The following is a 20,428-nucleotide window of genomic DNA, read 5'->3' as shown; positions in this document are numbered from 1 at the left end:
AGAAGGTTCTCAAAGGAAAATACAGAAGCCCTGTCTTTCTGAGGCCTGTCTGTAACATACGCTCATTCCTTTCAAATTATTTGCTGGAAAAAAATTTAATAAACAATCATGGAGTAATTAACATGTTCCAGTTCCTGTCTATACTGATTGATACTGAGTCAAGAGTATGAATGAACTTATGAGGTGGGTGACGTTGTTATCGCCAGTTTACAGATGAGGAAACTGAGGCACGGTTTAACTTGCCCAAGGTCATAGCAGTAGAGTTAAGATTTGAAATCAAATGTCTTACTGTCTTTCATCAATGAAAACTGAGCTACGATCTATCGGCTTAGCACATAACAACACAGGAATGTCCTAATTATTTCCAATGTTCCCCAGAGTGATTATTTTTTCTTATAATAAAAATTATCTGGAAATTTCTAGGCCCATAGGCAGCTTGAAAAGGTTGCAAGTGAGGCAATGAATAGCAGAAATATTTGTGTGCCATTTTTATATCAACATGTTAATGTGTGCTAATGAATTTTAGAGTGGATTTTTTAAAAAAACATGACTATTGTCCCCCCTTGACACAAGGATCATAATTAAAAGCTTATGTGATTTAAATACAAGATGCAATGATGATTACCAGATTCTATTCCTCTTTATATTTTACATAAGACTTCTAGGGTTCCATAAGTATAATCTTGAAACATAGGACATTCCTGGAAAAAAAAATTGCTTAAAACTGTTTCAATGTGCAATCCACTTCTTTGTAAATCTTACTTTCTTTCATCCAAATATTACATTTGACAACAAAACTCTCCGATGAGAGCCTTCTCTTCCTTTTGTGTCATTGTTCCCTAAATAAAGCAACACATGAAATTCCTGACGGCAAAAATCAGACTCAGATCCCAAAACCTCTGTCTTTATGCAAGATTTATCTTTTGCAATGGAAACGGCCAAGGAATACGAAGAGGGGGAGACAAGAGGCAAACAAACAAGCAAACAGACAAGCATGCAGGCTCTGAGGAATAAATACCCCTCAGGACGCTGTCTCCTGGGGAATTGCAAACCTCAGTCCGTTTCTGAGGAAGTGCGGTCTCTGCATTTCTGGAAGAGGTATTTCCCCCCCTTGACTCAAGGAGCATGATAATGAATTAACTAGTTAAAAACTGTTGTTTGGAGAAACCCGTTCCTATGTCTTTCTGAGCAGGGCGAGCTGAGCTGTCCGCGTGGCTGCAGCAGGAGGCCTCGTCCTCCCGGGCAGGGTCCCTCCCGGAGGCTCCCCCGGCCTTTCCCAGACGCACCCGCGCCGCGTCCTTGTTCCCCGGGAGCAGCCTCCCTCCAGCCGCCGGTCCTGGGAGCTTCACCGTCCAAATGGGAGCTGAGTTTGCAAGCTGCGGGGCGGCGGTGAGGCTGGGGCTGCTGCTGATGTCAGAGCCCGAAAGCGGTTGTGATTGGATCTAATTAGACGCTGCGGCAGCAAATAGACAAGCTCCCTGCGTGATTGGCTTCAAAGTGGCTGGTGCCAAACAACTAGCAGAGGCGCAAAAGTAGCCTCCCTGCGCTGGGAGCCCGGAGCAGCAGGCAGAGCCCGCGGGAAGCTCGGAGCACTCCGGGCGCCGCGCGCCCTTCCCCGCCCTCCCGGACCAGGGAGCAGCTCGCGCCAGACGCGCAGCCGAGGCTCCCAGCCCAGTGGGAGCAAGTCACAGAAGACAACCTGAGAGAGGGAGAGAGACGGTCGGAGCGCGCTCTCCTGCTCCGTCCTGAAAAGTGAGCCGCTCCCGGGTTTGCAACCTCAAGCTTCGCAGCAGCGGCGGCGGCGCCGGCGGCCGGGAAGGAGGCAGGTGCAGGTGCAGGAGGGAGGCGGCTCTGGGCTCCGCGCCTGGGTCTCGGCCATGGCCTCAGTCCTGGGGAGCGGCAGAGGCTCTGGAGGGCTGAGCAGTCAACTCAAATGCAAGTCCAAGAGGAGGAGGCGGCGGAGGTCCAAGCGGAAAGGTAAGGACCTCGTGGCGCGCCGGCCCCTGCACCCTCCACCCCCGGCTTCCCCACCCCCGGTTTCTCCACCCCCGGCTTCTCCACCCCGGCCTCTCCTGGGGTCTCCAGGCTTGTCCGTTGTGAGCAGCTTCACTTTGGGGTGCTGGCGGGATAGCCGCTCCGTGCAGGGCGCTCGGGAGTTCAGATCCCGTGGAAATGTCTGGGGCCTCCTCGTGCCCAGAGGGGACAGTGAGCAGCCACGCGGTGACATGTTTGAGGGACCGGGACGAAGTGGGGCGAGGGCTGCGAGGAGCTCCCGGTGGACCCCGCGCGTCTCCGGGCCCCGCAGTCCCCACTGGCCGGCCGGGAGGGCACTGCCTTCCGCGCTCCGGAGGCCACCTCGTCTCCCGGTGCCAGAGGAATTACCCAAAACGGGGGAACGAGCCCTGGCGCCAGCTACTCCCATCCAAACTGTCCCCGAGGAAGGGGTGGGCGAAGCCCTGCGATCGCCTCCCCAAATTGGCTGGCAGTTTTTACTCAATGTGGTGTCCGTCGATTTGTAAACACTGGGACGTTGAGAGAACACAGGGCTCGTCCTTGGAGAAATAAGCAGAAATGAATACAGGAAAACAGAAAGAAGCATCATATTTTGTTAGTAGTAGGAAAAAACCCCGCAAACCAGGAAAGCAGGAAAAGCAGCCGGCTGACAGTTGCCACTGACAAACTCACGCTGTGCCTTGTTACTGATATTCCCGGGGCTGGGCCGTGCTGAAGTTGGTCAATGCTACAGCAAGCGAGGGCTTTCACATTGGGGATTGTGCAAAATTAGCAATCGCTCCAATATGAGAGCAATGCCCCCACTGCCATTGTCGCCTGCGTGCATGCCAGGAAGGATTAAAAGATTCTTCTCATGCCGACCCTTCTCTCCCAAAGAGGAGCCTGTGTTATTGTCAGCTACTAGTGAGCCTGCAGGAGAAAGTTCAGTTCTAATCATGATTTGAAATGTGCCGATTTTTTTAAGTGAGGTAGGAGTATAAAGAATGGTTGGGAAAACACAGCTAGAATTGATCAGCTTTGCCAGTTGTTTGAAAGCAGGAGGCAACCTTAGGTGTGTTTGGGGTTGTCCATCTTTCCTGGAGAATTTTCATCTTTGCATTGGCCTAAGATAAGTTTCTACCAGACCGTTTCCTGTATGCCCTCTAACCGTCGCCAGGTCCTTTATTGTTTCTTGCAATAATAGAAATGACCCAGACAGTCTGAAGGCATTAATGTCAATAGCAAACAGACATTCATTATGATCGAATGTCAGGAACACTGGGAGGGATTGGCCCCTACAACTTCCTCAAAAGATTTTGGAGCCTTTGGTTTCAGAAAGGGAGTGCGGTTGTGGTTCTCATTTACCTCTCAGCTGCTAAGTGTGCGCTTGCGATTCACTTTGTTGTTTGAAATTATCATTTTGAAACAGACCTGTTAGTGTCCTTCAGAGATAATGCCAACACAAAGTGGCATTGATATTGAGAAAGTCACCGGACTGAATAATGAATACGACTTTTAAAAGAGGAAAAAGGAAGCATCATCTTTACACTTCAAGTGTTCACCTTTCCCAATATTTTTGATTAGTCTGTTTAAACATTTAGAGTTGAAGAACGTGGAGTAATAGTTCACAATAATGCAGTTTATAGAAATATAAACTGGAGGAAATTGTTGCCTTTCTCCAGATTCACTTGCCTTACCATGAAGCATCAGTCGTGCTAGCTTAGAAACTATTCAATTTAGGGGGAAAAAGGAAATCTGGGGAAAGACTTCATTTGCTGCAAACTTAACTTTAGTGATTCAAAATAAAACTCCTATAGCAAATATTTCCATACCTTGATTATTTTGAATATATCAAGTCCCTTAATTTTCAAAGCCAAAAATTGAAACCAGAAAGGGCATTGAGGATTTGTACACTGATTTCTATTACGAAGAGATTTCTGGCGTGCAGGAGAATTTCCCATGGCACCTGCCAGCAGCTATCTTGATAGGAAAGTGAAATCAAACTGCTAAATATTCAATTTTTGGGGAAACATTAACCACGTAGATGTACCTGATCAAATTGAAAGGTAACATAGCCAGCTAAGAGACACATTAAATACTTATTTGCATTTTCCTGAGAATTGATTACTTCATCTATAATACATTAATAATAATAATAATAATGTAATAATGATAATAATCATTATTACAGATGCTGATATTTTTATTTTTAAAAAAAATATGGTGAGTTTAAATTATGTCCTAATTGTCATGAATCTTAACAACCATAAATGAATAGAATAACCTCAGCTTTTAAGCTTATCTGATATTAAAACTCTATACTTGCCACAATTTAAACTCCACGTGTGTATGAGAGACTGTTAAGGAATTCTAGTGTGTCTCTATCGGGTGCTAACTGAAGACGCTGATAGAAGCACAAAGTAAGAGCTGTCTTATTAGGGGAATAAAGACGATTAAGATACGTGCTGACCCTCTTGCCTGTGAGATGCATATTTCCACCTAGTCTAAGGGACAAGAATCATTTCTGAAGACGCAAGATAACTTTTAGTTTCCCAGTGTGGTGACATCTGGCTCCTTTTCTATGTGTGACTCTGAGAGTGACTTTGGCATGATACGCTTCTTATCAAAATGATCTATGAGCTCTGAAATAAAGCACACCAAGGCTACAGCTGAAGTGTGGTCAGGACACAATACTTTCATTAAGTACAATCCATAGTCTTGGAAATATCATTCTTGCCTGTGGAAGGTATATTTTAGTTACCATGCCACAAAGGAAGCTGTATGTATCTTTAAAAATAAAAAAAAAATAGAAATAAAAAAAAAACCTTAGTCACAGAATATGACTTTCAGGTATTATTTGGCAGGAACCTGTATTTCTCTCTCAGATAAACTTTAAAGAAGATTCTCAGAATATGTCTCCCCACACATCAATCCTACTTCTGTTATTTTACTGGGACCTAGGGTTGTACAATTTTGCATTTTCTGTGTTATTTTTCAGTAGGGACTTTCTTTTAGAAATTATTCATAAATGGTTTAAATTTTTTATGTCAATGAAAAAATGCCAAAATTTGACTCTCATATGAGAGAAAAACAAGCTGCTATAAAAAATAAAAATAAAAATAAAAAAACTGTGGGAAGGACAGGGAAAACCTTTCTCATTTTCACGTCAATGGCAAAGCGATGTTCATATCCCATGACACATGCCAGACACGTCAGTATGTCCCGCGCCTACCTCATTCAGAGGCGTTCGGAAAATAATAGCACTTGGAGTTTATGAAGACTGTTACCTGCCATCACTAAATACCCACAGAGTTCATATCTCACAGAGAGTAACAGGAGATTGCACTTTATTTTATAGTTCTTGGTAGAATTATACAAGGTAATTATGTACAACCAAATCCATATTATGTGGTTATAGAGAGTAATATCTGCCTGTATTAGAAATAGCTCAATGCGTAAGTGTTATGAAAGGATACATTTTATCCAAAAACTAATAAAGGAAAAGGCTTAAAGATTTTGTTTTGTTAGTATCAGTTCAACCAGGTAGAATAGAGGCAGAACTCGTCCAAACAGTATAGTATATAAAAACAAATCACTTTAAAATATGCCAATAAATCTCTGAACCCTGGGATAACTTCAGGGTAATATGTATGAGGAATTTCTTAAATGTTTTTAGTTATTAAAACAGTGCATATATTCTGTTTTGTCTATCTGTTTTTCTCTCTTTGGTGAATGTATTTTTTCTAAAAGAAGCTAGGCATTGGCATGAAAGTCATTTTGCAAATGAACTATTTTTAATCTTCTACCCATTACTGTGTACAATGTATGAAATGACTGAAGTTGCCAGAATTTTTCTTTGAAAAAGGCTCTTTCAAGGCAAACATATTTGGAAATAGATTGAGAGCCAATCCAAAGTCAGCTGGTTCCACAAGGTACCTTGAAGGCTGGCGTTTTGGAAGCGGCGTGTCAATCTTCATTAACCGGAAAGGGGAAGGGGCTTCGGGAGCCACTGGCCATGCAGGATCCGCAACCATCCGGGGCCCCTCGGCTTGCTTTTGAGCTTTGGCACAGGACACCTCTTTGAGGCATTTGACAGCAAAAGAAGTTAACTTGAAATTTAGGTATTGTTCTAGAGTGGTTGGTTATACGGAGTTGGAGAAACTTGAACATGCATTTTGAGCACGAGGTAGCTCTATAAAAGTAAAGCCATGAGTCATGGGAAGGTGTGGGGAACGGGCAGGTTGCTGAATGTTGTGAAATGCAAATAAAAAGTTGGCAAAAGGAACAAAATAAGTCGAGCAGATGGATGGCAGACGCCGGCTTGCTGTGAAATGAAAATCCATGAAAAATTAATGAAATAGAAAGATTGTGCTGAGGATGAGGGCAGAGCGGCCGCGGGCTCCGCAGGCCCTGCAATGCCACAGTCGTCCCCGCCGGTGTCACCCTGGCTGGCGAGGGACACAGCCCTGCACCGCCGGCCGGAGCCCCACGTCCTCCGCTTATCTCGCTCACAGACAGCTCAGGAGGAAGGGCTGGATTTCGTGATAAAATCAAATGGATTCAACCGTTAACCAGCATCGAATTGTGTGGTGCTTGTTTTTTTCCTCTTTCTCTTTTCAAAAAATCTGTATTAGTGCCTCTGGTTTCTAGTGACCCGTGTAATAACAGTAATTGGAGATTGCTTCAAGGGCGTTAGATATGATGAACGAGTTTGAATGCAGAATAAAAAATACGGATTCATGTATCCACAGCTAAACAGGGGTGAGTCGGTTCCTGCAGAAGCACCACCCCAGAAGAGCATTATGTAAGGAAACACAGAAAAGGAAATTGTCTTTTTTTTTTTTTTTTTGAGGCATGAAAAGATAACTTATGCCCTAAAAGCTTTTAATGTTCAATTTTAAAACTATACATATATATAGTATGATATATATACACACATACATATTATATATATACATGTATATTACTATGTATGTATGTATGTATATACACGGTAAAAACAGCCGAAACATTTGAGCAATTTTTATACTTCTCTACTTCTTTTTCCAAAATAGTAGAAAATGAATGTCAGTATTTTTGCAGTATGAACAATTTTGAACAACTCCTAAAACCAAAATTATTGTAATACTCTGCTTCTCATCATTTAAAAATATTATATCAAAATAGATATTGCAGTTTTAAATTTGGTTCTTAATTACTAGCTCACAAGATTTCTAAAAGGGTAATTTTCCACACTGTAAACGAGACTTTAAAAGTGCTTATTGCCATTTTGAAACCGAATATACGAATAAAGGTGAATGAATGCCAAGTGAACTATGAAAAGCCTGGCTGCCCTTCACAGAATATTCAAACTACTGCATGTTGACGCCGTCTCTGTGGTTAGGATAGCTCAAGAAAAGCAGCACGGGCTGCACCCCGCCTGGTGTGTGGCCAAGAACCCTGATTCGTGTTGCTAAGTATTTGCGAATAGAATGAAACTAAATTAACCTCTATCTTTACAATTAAAAGTTTTTCCTCCGCTCAGAGAAACAGATGCTGTTTAATCCTTGATTTTTCAAAGACGATTGTTTATTCCTAGCTTTTGACATATTAGACCTCCATTAAGAGTGTACCAATATCGACTAGAGACATTCCATTCAAAAAGAGAAGAAACAATGCTTATCAAATGTTTGGTTCACAGGGACGGCTAATGTGCTCTGGTGAGACTTTAGAAAACAGGAAGGGAAGGGAACATTGAGAAATTTAGGAACTTGGAACCAGAATTCCTCTTCTGCTCACATATGTTACTGTCTCAGTATCAAGACATCCCTGTTCAGCAGTTAAAGTTGGGCTTTTATTTACTCATTTATTTGATTGAAAAGGAATGGAGGACGGGGCTATTTCATCTGATTGCTTGCCTGATGTTGTTTAAGCAACGCCCTAGCAAACAGGGCTCTTAGGCCCTGAATCTCCATCTGCAAATTTTATGAGTGAATCCATTTTCCCAGAAACCACATCCAAATATTAGCAACTTAGACATTGACATGTTTGCTTTTCAAGAAATCCACAATATCCCTCCAGCCCCCAAAATTTGGCCACTTGCAAAGATAGCAGACTTTTCTGAAGAATGATCTATATTTGGAAATAAAGAGTTAATCTGACTTTCCCAGGCCCTCCATATGCACTGTGGATATTTAATCACCTTTTATTCTAGTCATAGGTTTTGAATAGGAAGAGCAGCAAAATAATTACATTGTATTATTTTATTGATGGTGAATGAATACAGTTAGTATGTAGTTTCTGGCAGCAAAATGGTAAATCCTCTTTGGGTTATAAAATACATATATATTGGAATTAAGTATCATCTGTTTTAAATTATAAAAATGATCAATAGTTAATGTTCATTTTTTAAATCTTAAAACATAGCAGACAGGTCATCTAAATTCCATCTTTATATTAAGGAGGGGATTTTGTACTTAAGAAATAGTGTCCAATAAATCATGCATTCCTATAAACAAAGAAGGGTAGCATGTGTGCTCAAGTTTGAAGAGAAATGTGATATAAATGCTCAGGTGACTCAGATTTTAAGGAAATTTATTTCAACTCTCTAAGAGGTGAAATTTTTGAAAGCTTTTTTGAGCTGTGTACACTTAAAATTGTGGAATTGAGGGTGGTTTCGCTGAGCTGCTTCCAAGGCAGAGGGCAACTAGGACCCTCGTGTTTGTGTAACTGAACGGCTAATTCAGTTCTGATACAAATAGTCACACCAGCTGAAGCCTCACGAGGAACAGGGCCACACTGTGTATGAGCAAATTCTCCCATGGATCAGAAAGAGAAACCCAGCAGTGGGGATGCAAAGGTGAAAGAGGGCAGTTATTATTTTTAGCGTTAAGGACCATCTCACTCCTACGGATCTTTAACTCAAATCTGGCCACGTTCATCACTGCACGTCTTTTTAATGGTGCCAACGACAGATCACTCATTTGCAAAACAGATCCAGGTTTCTCTCTGTGGCTGTTGTTTTTCCATTTGGATAATAAATAAAACGAACATTGCTCAGAATCTATTTGTAAACCTTCCTTTCTAGGGCCTCTAATAGATGGAGTGAATCTTATGCGCAAATGATGGCTCAACACCTTCAGGTGATTTGCACATAATGGAAAGAATTCCCTTAAACCCCTTAACCAGGATGTGCTTTGGAGAATTTATCGATTTAATTAATCTGTACTGCTCCATTTATTTGAGATGAAGTCTTTGATTCTTGTTTCCCACTGCCAACAGACGGAAGCTCTGCCTCATCATTTTGTAATGTCTTACATGATTTCTCAAATACGTCTTCTCAAAGGTGGTATTAAAATAGGAAGGGGAGCTCAGTTCTCAGAAACTGGAGCCTACTCCTACCTTAAAATGATAACCCAAGTCAAATCTCTTCTTATGGCAAAAACCAAACAAGAGTAGAGTTTGTTACTTACTGTTTCTAAGCAGCAGGACTTGAGACCCGTAGCAGGAGAGCTCAAAGCATATACCTAGGGCACCAATAATGATTAAACAAAAAACAGGTTTTATTGATTTGAGTCCACTGGAAGTACAAAAATGTCCTCTCTTTTAAATAATTGCAATATTTCCTAAAAGTGTAATTGCATTTGGAAAAAAAAATGCAATTTAATAAACATGACAGAAACATCAGCAGAATAGATTTTTACCTCCTCCAAACCCCAAGTCTGACTGGGTTCACTCATCCCTGTCTGGAGCAGATGCTGCGCTCACATCAGGCTTATAGCTGTGAAAATAGCTGGGTTCTTAAAGGAAGTACCTGTCCTCTTTGTGTTAGACTGTGTTCAGGACTGAGGATGGAAAGGTAAAATACATACAAGCTCAGGCACTATCTGATGTGTACAATTAAAAAGGACATTGTTTTTATAAATTTGGGGATCTACAAAATTTGTTTTTGTTTTTGTTTTTAAAAAAAGCTTTTACTATTCCTTAGGTAAAGAAAAACATAGGTAGCCTAATTTAACTACAGACACAAAGATATTTTATTCATGCTTCAATTCTAAATGTTACTACTACAGATAACCTTTTCAAAGGACTATCCGGATTCTCGAAGGATTCTAACAGAAAGAGTTTTCAATTCAAAATATATGGTTCAAGGAGAAATTTTGAAAATTCTAAGAATTCTATGCTAATTTTTTCTAATGCTAATTTTTTCTGAAGAAGAAATAATTTTGAGATAGTTCTCAAAGTCTTTGAGATTGTTGGAGTTCTAGGAAAACTACTAGGACAAGCAGTAGCTTTTGAAAAAACTCCAAGACAGTAGCATGAGGGATACAGAAACTTTGACAGCCCTGAGTGATACTGAACTGAGAGCAAAAGCTGTTGCCTCTAGAAGTATAATAGTGTTGATGTGTAGCAAAGCGTTATTCCAACATCCTTATACTGTTTCACTTTCAGGAACTAAAGATGAGTATATATTCAGCACTGACTGACATGCAGGGAAATATTTACTTAAGAAGCATTTAGGAAGATAAGGTTCTTGTTTTTAAGTATAACAAATGTGAGAGTTCATATAATTTTATGTAATCACCTGAGTTTTTAATCAAATTTTTGCTTCAGGGAAGTTAAACCATGACATGGGCTCTCGTATGTGGGTGATGAATGGAAGGCATGCCATTACCACGTGCACTTGTGTGTTTGTGCGATGTCTAATATATGCATGCAACGTGGAGGGATGACAGATTCAAGAGGTAAAGCACAAAAGCATTTATTCAAATAGAAAATGTTGAAATATTAAAAGACTCCCCAGCTCCAGAACAGCAGCAGTCTAAAATAAACATTACAAAAACCACGTAGAGAAAGAAATCTTTACTAAACCTCTGAGAGCACAAATTCTTTAGGAGGTGGTGAAACAGATTATTGGTTTGTGACTGTGTTTTGGAGTATGGAGAGAAACACTGATTGCTTAATTGTAAAAATTCCAAAACATCATTGTTTAAAGTCTCCCTTTGTGCATATTTTACACCAAGTGAAATAAATCTTTTTGCCGTTGCCACTAATAAAAAAGTAATCTATCTTCTTACATCATAAAACAAAAGAGAAACAACCACCACACTGGTATGAAGGAAGGGATTTTAATGGAGAGAGAAAGAGAAAGAATAACTTCCAAGTTTCTTCTTGTGCCTGATTAAATTTCATCTTTCTTATGTTTTGTTTTATGTGGCTACCAATACAGAAAGGACATTTTATTTTATTTTATTTTTATTTTTAATTTTTATTATACTTTAGGTTCTAGGGTACATGTGCACAACATGCACGTTTGTTACATATGTATACATGTGCCATGTTGGTGTGCTGCACCCTTCAACTCGTCAGCACCCATCAACTTGTCATTTACATCAGGTATAACTCCCAATGCCATTCCTCCCCCCTCCCCCCTCCCCATGATAGGCCCCGGTGTGTGATGTTCCCCTTCCCGAGGACACTAGATTTTAAAGTATGGTACATGCTATCCAATTCTGCTCTGTTTGCAATTTTGTCTTAAACATTATATGTGTATTTAGACAAAAACTGTATTGAACACAAGTCTTATTTATTTATGTATTTATTCATGTGCCTACTATGAGAGAGGCCAAGAATGAGGCACCACAACGACACGAGCAACAGGAGTGGACGTGGCCCTTCCTCCTGAGCTTCTACTGTTTATGGAGATACAGAGGCACACACAGGAAATCCAAACAGGGAACAAAAATAAGCTTCTGTGATCTCATCACTATATATATATATATACACAAACACATATATACACACACACACGCACGCACACACACACACATATACACACACACACATATATATACACACACATATATATAAATTATCATCACATGGGCTTACAAAAAATAGATTTCTATTGTATTTCCTTTATTATAGCAAGTGAAAGTTCTTTATAAAACTAAACCATTAAAATATAGACCCTTTTAAGTTTGAACATTTCTATTCTTTCTACAATATCAAAGCATAGTAGCTACTCAATTAAAACCCACGGAGAAAACTGATTGCGTTTTTGTAATAAGAATTTCTTAAAGAAATAGCCAGAACACTCTGGGAGAAGGGAACATTTTCCGGGGAGGCTGTGGAGAGGTGGGCTGAGCTGTGGTCTTTTACGCAGGACAGCACTCAGTGTGGAGCAGGGCTTGGGGGTGGCATCCACGAGCCACCTTTGAGGCGATGAAACTAGCAGAGAAGACATCTTCCTTGGCTCTTGCTCTGTGAGGTTCCCTGCAGGTGTGGGTGCCAGTGGTGCTCCCTCTTTGTTGGGATTTCTCAAGAATGGAGGCCACAATCCACATCTCTGGGCTCCCAGAAATCAACATAGTGACTGTCTTGCTGTACCCCATGAATACATGCTTGTTGTAGAATTCATTATCAGATTTACATTGTACATTTACAAAGGGCCCTGTCGGGTTTATTTTTAAGTCATAGTTACATAAATTGGAGTCTGTCCATTCAGCAAATGTTTACTGAACACCTTTCGTTGTCAGTCACTGTGCTACATGGTAGAGATTAAGCAGGAACAGAAACTCTAGACCATGTTCTAAAAATGCCAGAGAGCAAGTCTGAATGTGATTTGCCTTCTCCGTGGTCTCTATTGCAGATGGGCGCCCTCGCTGTCCCCCAGGCCCTCCCCCTGGCCCCTCTCCCATGCTTCCAGTGTGGACCCCTGAGGTCTCCCTGGTAAGCACACAGGCCTCTCTCCCGAATGTACAGCTGCTCTCCAGTCTCCCTCACCTGCAAGCAGGTCCCCAGCTCCCCAGCTATGGAGAGCCAGGCACTGCCCAGTGCCCAGGGCCCTCTGGCTTCATACATGAGGGCAAGTACTGCCTGCCTATCTCATGAAAAAGTCTGGCAGCCGGGGAAACCGAGGACTCTGACTCTCAATAGAGCCTGGCGTCGTTTGTGACCAAGGACGGCATCTCTTTGCCTGGAGGTCGGTCTTGTGAAGCAGGATATACACTCATCTGCCTCACACGATTTACGGAGTCATCCATAGAGTGGCAGAAGGTGCCGGCAGCGCCGTGTCCGTGCAATACTGCGGGTATTGGATAGGGAATGGAAAAGGCCACGGTCACCCAATGTGAATGGTCCCTCGTTTCTATGTAGACAGCGTGTCTCTTGGTCTTCCTTATCTTATTAGATAACTTTGGAATCATATCTATTACCTACCATCCATCTATCTACCATCTACCTTACTGATCTGTCATCTGTCATCTAGAATCTAAACTATCTGTCTACCATCTGTTACCTCTTCTCTCATACACACTAACTAAGCAGGAGACCTATGTGGGAGCTACACCCAAATGCACCATAGAAAATAAATAAAATTCTGTAATATGTGCTGCTTGCCTAGGCTCTGCTCATTTTTGGCCACAGGAATATCGGCTGCAGTAGTTGGACAGAGATCCTTATCCGTAATAGTACTTAGTAATGCCTCAAAACTTGAACATCAGGGAAACTAAAAACGTGAGTTGCTAAACTGGAAATCAGTCAATAGATTGAATGCTGTATACTGTTTGTGCATATTTATGCATAATCAATGATAAATTAAACACAGTAGAATGCTGGGGTTAGCACCTGTACTCTTCACTATGAAAACATTTTATCCATAGTCTAGTGTGGCTGAGGAAATGGCCTTCATGCCTCTCTCCCCGGGGCTTCTCTCCTTCCTTCGGTTCTGGCTGAGCTGATTCCTTGGTGTTTCCCAAGACAGCTTCACCCGCGCCTCTCCAAAGGTTAGTGTGTTGTGTCAGCGTTCTTATCACTCATATCAAAAAACACATCTGCAGTTGAGGACATTCGAACTTCAGATTTGAGTCCAGCCGCGTGGCCTTCTGTCCTGGAAGTGAACGTCTTTGCTCCTGGCTCTCTCGGGTGTCGCCCTGGGTGAGGTGGGTGGGGGAAGGAGCCATTCCCCCACTGCGGGGTCCTGGGCGTCTCTTCGGGGGGGATGTTCCCCCACTGCGGGGACCTGGGCATCTCTTCTGGGAGGCGTGTTCTCCCACTGCGGGGTCCTGGGCATCTCTTCTGGGAAGCGTGTTACCCCACTGCGGGGTCCTGGGCGTCTCTTCTGGGAGGCGTGTTCCCCCAATGCGGGGTGCTGGGCGTCTCTTCTGGGAGGCGTGTTCCCCCACTGTGGGGTGCTGGGTGTCTCTTCTGGGGGGACAGGTGTTCCCCCTCTGCAGGGTCCTGGGCATCTTTTCTAGGAGTGTTCCCCCACTGCGGGGTCCTGGGCATCTCTTCTGGGGGGACAGGTGTTCCCCCTCTGCAGGGTCCTGGGCATCTTTTCTAGGAGGAGTGTTCCCCCACTGCGGGGTCCTGGGCGTCTCTTCCTCTGGCCTGCAGGACTCACTTGAGAGTGTTTTTCCTGTGACTCTGAAGCGGTGACATGTGATTTATCCTGATGTATTTTTGCAAGAAGGAATGACAGTCTATTCTGGGCTCCTGTCAGAAACAGGGCCCCCACCCTTGGTGGAGAAGAAATCAATAGAACCGCGTGTGTGCCATGGCCCTGTGACATCGCAGAGGCTGCTCTGGTTCAGGAGCCGGGGACGTGGCCCTTTACACACATCCCAGGCAAAAGTATATGAACTAAAAACTCACGAGATTGGATGTATCTATTTTACAGCAGTTAACCCGGCCCCTGAGGTGAGCACGATGCAGAGAGGACGTGTCCTGGCAGGTTCGTCTGGTTGGGACTCTCCTGCTCTGCAAGGTCCATGCACCAGTCAGTTGTGAATCAGTGCAGTGCCTCTGTTTAACTGATTGTCCATTTGGCCCTTAGGCAATAGGCACTAAAGATTAATAACTAATATTTACTGAGCCCTTATCCCGTCCTAACAGCTTCATGTGCATTGCCTCATTTAATCCTCCCAACAGCACTACAAGGCGGTGACATTTATTGTCTTCATTTTACAGCATTGGCGTGGAGAGGTTGCAGCAAGTACCCGTGGCCGCTCCTCAGGCTCTGTGGCTGTCCACGTTCTCCCTGACCACACCCCTGCTTGTTAAAGCTCTGAGGCCCCTTCGTAGGTTACGTCCTCTCTCCCACAAAGGGTAGACGTGGCTAGGGTTCCCCATTTTGAATATGGAACTTCTGGACCAATTTCTTCTTTCCTTTGGTTCTTCGTTTGTTGCTCTATGGGACCTGAAGCTCTTCCAGGACCCCACCAGGCCATGGCTCACTGAGGAGGAGAGGACAGGGGGACCCTGGCCACGGAAATGAGGAGCATCATCACTTTCTGTCAGGGACCCTGGGTGACAGGCAGGCCCCGCTGCTGCTGCACACACGAGGAGCCTCCCAGGCTGCTGGGGTTTGGGGGACTGGCTCTGACGGAGATGCTTTTGGGGGCTTGATGCATCTGGCACTTGGGAACAAAGACAAAGCAGGCAGGAGACATGCCCTGACCTCTCAGGGAAAAGGGTGCTTTCACCCGATCATGTAAGATGTCCTTTGACACCAACAGGGCGCAGATAACAGCTCTTTACAGTTAGAATAATTAGCCAGGCAAGAACTGTGCACCTCGTGGTTCTCCATGGGCCAGATACAGAGCTGGGTACAGCTGAAAAGCCAGCAGCAGAAAAAGCCCCAGTCCTGCGGACACACAGGCACCTGCACACGCTTTTGATCTTGGATGCACGCTTTTCAGCTGTATGTTTTCAGCTTCATTTTACCTCACACACCTCTTTAAAGACCCCATCTTCAAATACGGTCATGCTGTGAGGCACCACAGGTCAGGACTTAAATGTATGAACTTTAGGGGAATACCATTCAGCCCGTGAGAGAGAAAACCACAGACATTCACCTCTGGAAACATTTTCTGAAAACTAAAGCTTATGGTTAGGGTAACAGTGCCCTTTTCCCAGAAACATTATCTCTACCTCAATAAGGGCCAGAAAATTAATCCCATCTTCAACCCTGTACCATCACTGCTAGAGAAACCATCATGTCTCCAGGGTGAGAAATACCTGTAGAATTGAACTAACCTCTGATTAGGTTAAATAACGTCCAGAAAATTCCTCTTGATTTCTTTGCCACGCAGTGTCCTCTAACGGAGTGGTTCAAAGCTGAGTGGTTTCATTTCATTCTGCCTTTTGATTTCTCCCTTCCTGGCCCTTTGGAAGGTGCCCATTTCTCATGAAAGGTGGGGAGAACTGCGGTGATCCTAAGAAGGGCTGCTGTCCCCTGTGCAGGTGGCAGGTGGACCGTTCTCACCTCTCGCTGACGGCTCTTTTCCCAGGTCGGGTAGGGTCTGCTTCATAACTCTCTTATGGGGAGGTTAACAGGACCTAAGACACCATCAACTAAAATGTGTCTCTGTCTCGTAGATGAGGGAAGTGAGGCCCAAAGAATGCAAGTGGCTACCAAAGAAAGTGAGATGGTGAGAGCAAGCCTGGATCAGAGCCTGGTCCCTCCAGCCCCACCGGCTGTTCTTTGCTTAAGAAGGGACCAAGGCCCTGGTGTGGGATTGAGTAGCTGGGTTCAGAAAGGCCACGGGGAGAGCTCAGGTCCCCAGAGGACAAGAGCACAAAAGTCAGGAGCAGATGTTCTCTGGGCAATGTAGAGTGAATCGCCACTTGGAAAAGACTCCGCTGGAAGCTCTTCCATGTTGCTCTTAAAACAGAAGTCTCAGAAACAGTGTGTTAGCAGTGGCCGTAAAAGCTACGTTGCAGGACCATGACACACAAGGGCCTTCTGAGAAGGGGCACGTTTCCAGGGAGATACTGAATAGCGTGCAGTCCAGCTCACACCTTAGTGAGCATGTGTTGTCCACACCTGTGTGTGTGTGTGTGTACACATGTATAAGAATATAGGACACCTTATCGTGTGTCCACACCTGTGTGTGCATGTGTGTGCATGTGCGTGTGTACACATGTATATGAATATAGGACACCTTAGTGAGTGTGGGTGTGCACACCTGTTTCTGTGTGTATGTGTGTGTGTACACATGTATATGAATATAGGACACCTTAGTGAACGTGTGTGTGCACACCTGTGTGTGCCTGTGCATGTATGTGCATGTGTACACATGTATATGAATATAGGACACCTTAGTGAGTGTGGGTGTGCACACCTGCTTGTGTGTGTATGTGCGTGTGTGTGTACACATGTATATGAATATAGGACACCTTAGTGAATGTGTATGTGCACAATTGTTTGTGTGTATATGTATGTGTGCACACATGTATAGGAATATAGGCTGCCTTAATGAACGCGTGTGTGCACACCTGTTTGTGTGTGTATGTGCGTGTGTGTGTACACATATATATGAATATAGGACACCTTAGTGAGCATATATGTGCACACCTGTTTGTGCGTGTATGTGCATCTGTGTGTGTACACATGTATATGAATACAGGACACCTTAGTGAACGCGTGTGTGCACACTTGTTTGTGTGTATATGTATGTGTGCACACATGTATATGAATATAGGGCACCTTAGTGAATGCCTGTGTGCACCCCTGTGTGTGTGTTTCGTGTATTGTGTGTGTACACATGTAAATGAATACAGGTAAATATACACACATGTATAGGCATGCTCTGCTGTGCTCTTGCTTAAGTAGCATCAATAATACACCGTTTTGATCTGAGGGTTAAAGGAAACTGTAGAGGTCGTTGAACTAAATTCAGATAGGCAAACATCTTCATTTTTCAGATATCTATATAAGTACATTGAATTCCAAAATAATTATTAATTACAGCACAAGGTAAAAACCTTTAAGGAATGCAATGAATTAAGACGAGAGGTGAGGGAATTTTTAATTCTATTTCCCAAAAGAAAAATAGAAAAAATACGAAGCTGATTCGCTATCAAGAAATGCAACAAAATACAGCACATGATTCATTCAGTAAAACCCTGGAACTAAATGTGAAAATTACAAAGTGTACTTATCAGGTTGATATCCACGCTTTGGGTTACCGGGCATGTAGATTTACAATGAGGACCTACTGCATTCCCTTGTGTGTGCCTGCGTGTTTGTGTAGAGGATACTTTCATCCATTTGCCTGCATGAACAAGAAGTCACTTCTGAGATTAACTGGTTCAGAGTCAGTGCTGGTAAAACAAGGTAGAATTGAAGCCACAGGTAAATGTGCATGTTCTATTTTAAACTCAGTGAGTCAATGAATGAAAAGTGGATTACAGAAATAAATTTGGATGCACAATAATAACCAGGACATTTGAACTCACTCTAAGTGACTGATGCCCCAAGTGTGAATTTAAAGGTTAAGTAAGTGCGACCCTCCTGAGAAAACATGTTGTAACCTTGTAGCATTCCCACAGTGTCACAAAGGTTTACAGTGAAATAGAGTCTACACAATTTCTGACACACCAACTGACTGAAATAGCTCTTCCCATCTGTTCCCAACCTTACTTATAAAGTCATTTTACATAAACACTCACAGGTAGGGTTTCTGAGATTTAAACATTTTAAACATTTAAACATAGTAAACAAATTCCTGATTCTTGGTGGCATTTTATTTGCAATGGGCCGGTAAGTATCAATCTCTGATCACTGGGAATGAGAGGTCCCCTCATGCCGCTGAACTTCGGCAAGGGTGTAGATGGAGACAATTTCTCTAGACCCCTCTCCAGTCAGTTCTGTGGACCCCAGGAGCCCTGACCAAGGGCTGGGATGAGCCCAAGGCTGAGGGTAGATGAAAGCACAAATGTTGTGTCCCTGAGATCCAGAGCTCAGTCCAGAACAGACACATCACTGAGACAATATCGTATGTTACACTGAGGCCACACAAGACTGTCTGCACACCCGGCTTAAATGGGCTTGTGTAAGCTGCTGTTGCAATAATGCATAAAATTCTTTATGTGTAAAATACCTTCCTATGCAAAGCTCCAACTGACTTCCAGCAGAAATCACTTGCAATCTGTGTACCTAAAACTAAATTTGTCCAGTGTGCGTGTGTGTCTTTGCACGCCATATGATGTGTGTGCACACAACAAGCCCACCTAATTTAGTATAGATAGAATCGCTCTAGATGAAAACTACATGGGGAAATATAGAAAACACGCCGACAGCAAGCTGGTGCTTTTAATGTCTGTGTTTGACACTTGTTCTTTGAGAATTACTTTACGTCAACATCAACATTCGTTTGGTCTTATCTGAAAACATACGGCAAAATGGCACCTCTTGCAATATTTTGGTTTGTATTCTTCTCCTTATTGCTTTATTTTTAAAAAGTGACTTGAATTATTTACATAATTTTGATGATGATGCATTAACTTCTCTGCTGGGGCCGGGGCCCTTCTCTCTACTGACATCCCCTCAAGCAGAGGAAGGCCGATCTTGAGCTGGAGATGTAGGTTTGTCAAATTAATCTCTTCTTGCATTTCCTTCAAGCGAGTGCTGGCCTTGCTTTCAGTTATGTTAACTGTATCCTTCCTCGTAAAGTTCCACAATTGTATTCCCTTTTTTGAAATCATCTTCATCCGAGCAATGGGAATAGGCACGTTCGAGGTGGCTTTGTGCAGGGAGAGGTGGCGTGCGCCTTTGCTTTCTGAAAACCTTCCAGACAGAAGCACTGCAGCGAGCCAGTGCCGCCAGGACATCAGGCACACACATATTAATAAAACGTCTTTTATACCAGCTCCTCTTCTTTTTCCATATGATATTCGTTGCTGCCCCAAAATTTGCCTTGGGTGAGCTTCCCGCTCCTCTAAATGTTTTGCCACAGGGTTCCCACGCGTCCAGGTCGCCCGGAGGCCCCTGCGTGCTCCTGCAGTGTGGGCCAAAGTAGAAATAATGTCCCATTTCACACGTGAGGCAGTAGCCCATACAGTCCTATACCACATCGTCCATGAGACAGTACTAATTACTCTGCTAAATATCCAAATAAAGACCTCCCCTAGATTTCTCTTTAGGCAATATTTTTTTTTTTTTTTTTTTTTTTTTTTTTTGCCATCTACAAGTTAATCTATTTTTTTCTACTTTTATTTTAGATTCAAGGGATATTCAACTTTTACTTCAGATTCAGTCAACATGAGTGAGTTTGTTCCCTGAATGAACTGGGTGTTGCTGAGGTTTGGTGTAGGATCTTGTCAGCCAGGGAGCGAGCATAGGGCCTGGCAGTTTTTTAACCTTTGCTCTTCTCCGGCCCCTTCTAGTGTTCCCAGTGTGTGCTGTTCCCAAATACCCACTTAGAAGTGAGAACATTTGGTATTTGATTTTCTGTTCCTGTGTTAATTTTCCCAGGGTAACGGCCTCTAGCTGCATCCGTGTTGCTGCAAAGAACATGATTGTATTCTTTTTCATGGCTGCATTATATTCCACAGTGTATGTGGACCTCATTTTCTTTATCCAATCCACCATCTATGGGCACTAGATTGATTCCATGCCTTTGCTATTGTGAATAGTGCTGCGATGAACATTCAAGTGCATGTGTCTTTTAAG

The 20,428-nt window shown here is 43.1% G+C and overlaps 1 protein-coding gene across 1 annotated transcript in view; it reads left to right on the top strand.

Annotated features, from left to right (window-relative positions):
• Positions 1-699: 699 nt before the first annotated feature.
• The window catches only part of ADARB2 (adenosine deaminase RNA specific B2 (inactive)), a 520,351-nt gene continuing 500,622 nt past the window's right edge, over positions 700-20,428 (top strand). Inside the window, exon 1 of the mRNA XM_008002108.3 lies at positions 700-1,977. Coding sequence (XP_008000299.1) covers positions 1,878-1,977 — 100 coding nt within the window. The 5' untranslated portion in view covers positions 700-1,877. The remainder of the gene's footprint in view (positions 1,978-20,428) is intronic.

The sequence above is a fragment of the Chlorocebus sabaeus genome, chromosome 9 (assembly GCF_047675955.1).
Source record: "Chlorocebus sabaeus isolate Y175 chromosome 9, mChlSab1.0.hap1, whole genome shotgun sequence".
Taxonomy (NCBI): domain Eukaryota; kingdom Metazoa; phylum Chordata; class Mammalia; order Primates; family Cercopithecidae; genus Chlorocebus; species Chlorocebus sabaeus.
This window is presented reverse-complemented; position numbering and strand designations above follow the sequence as displayed.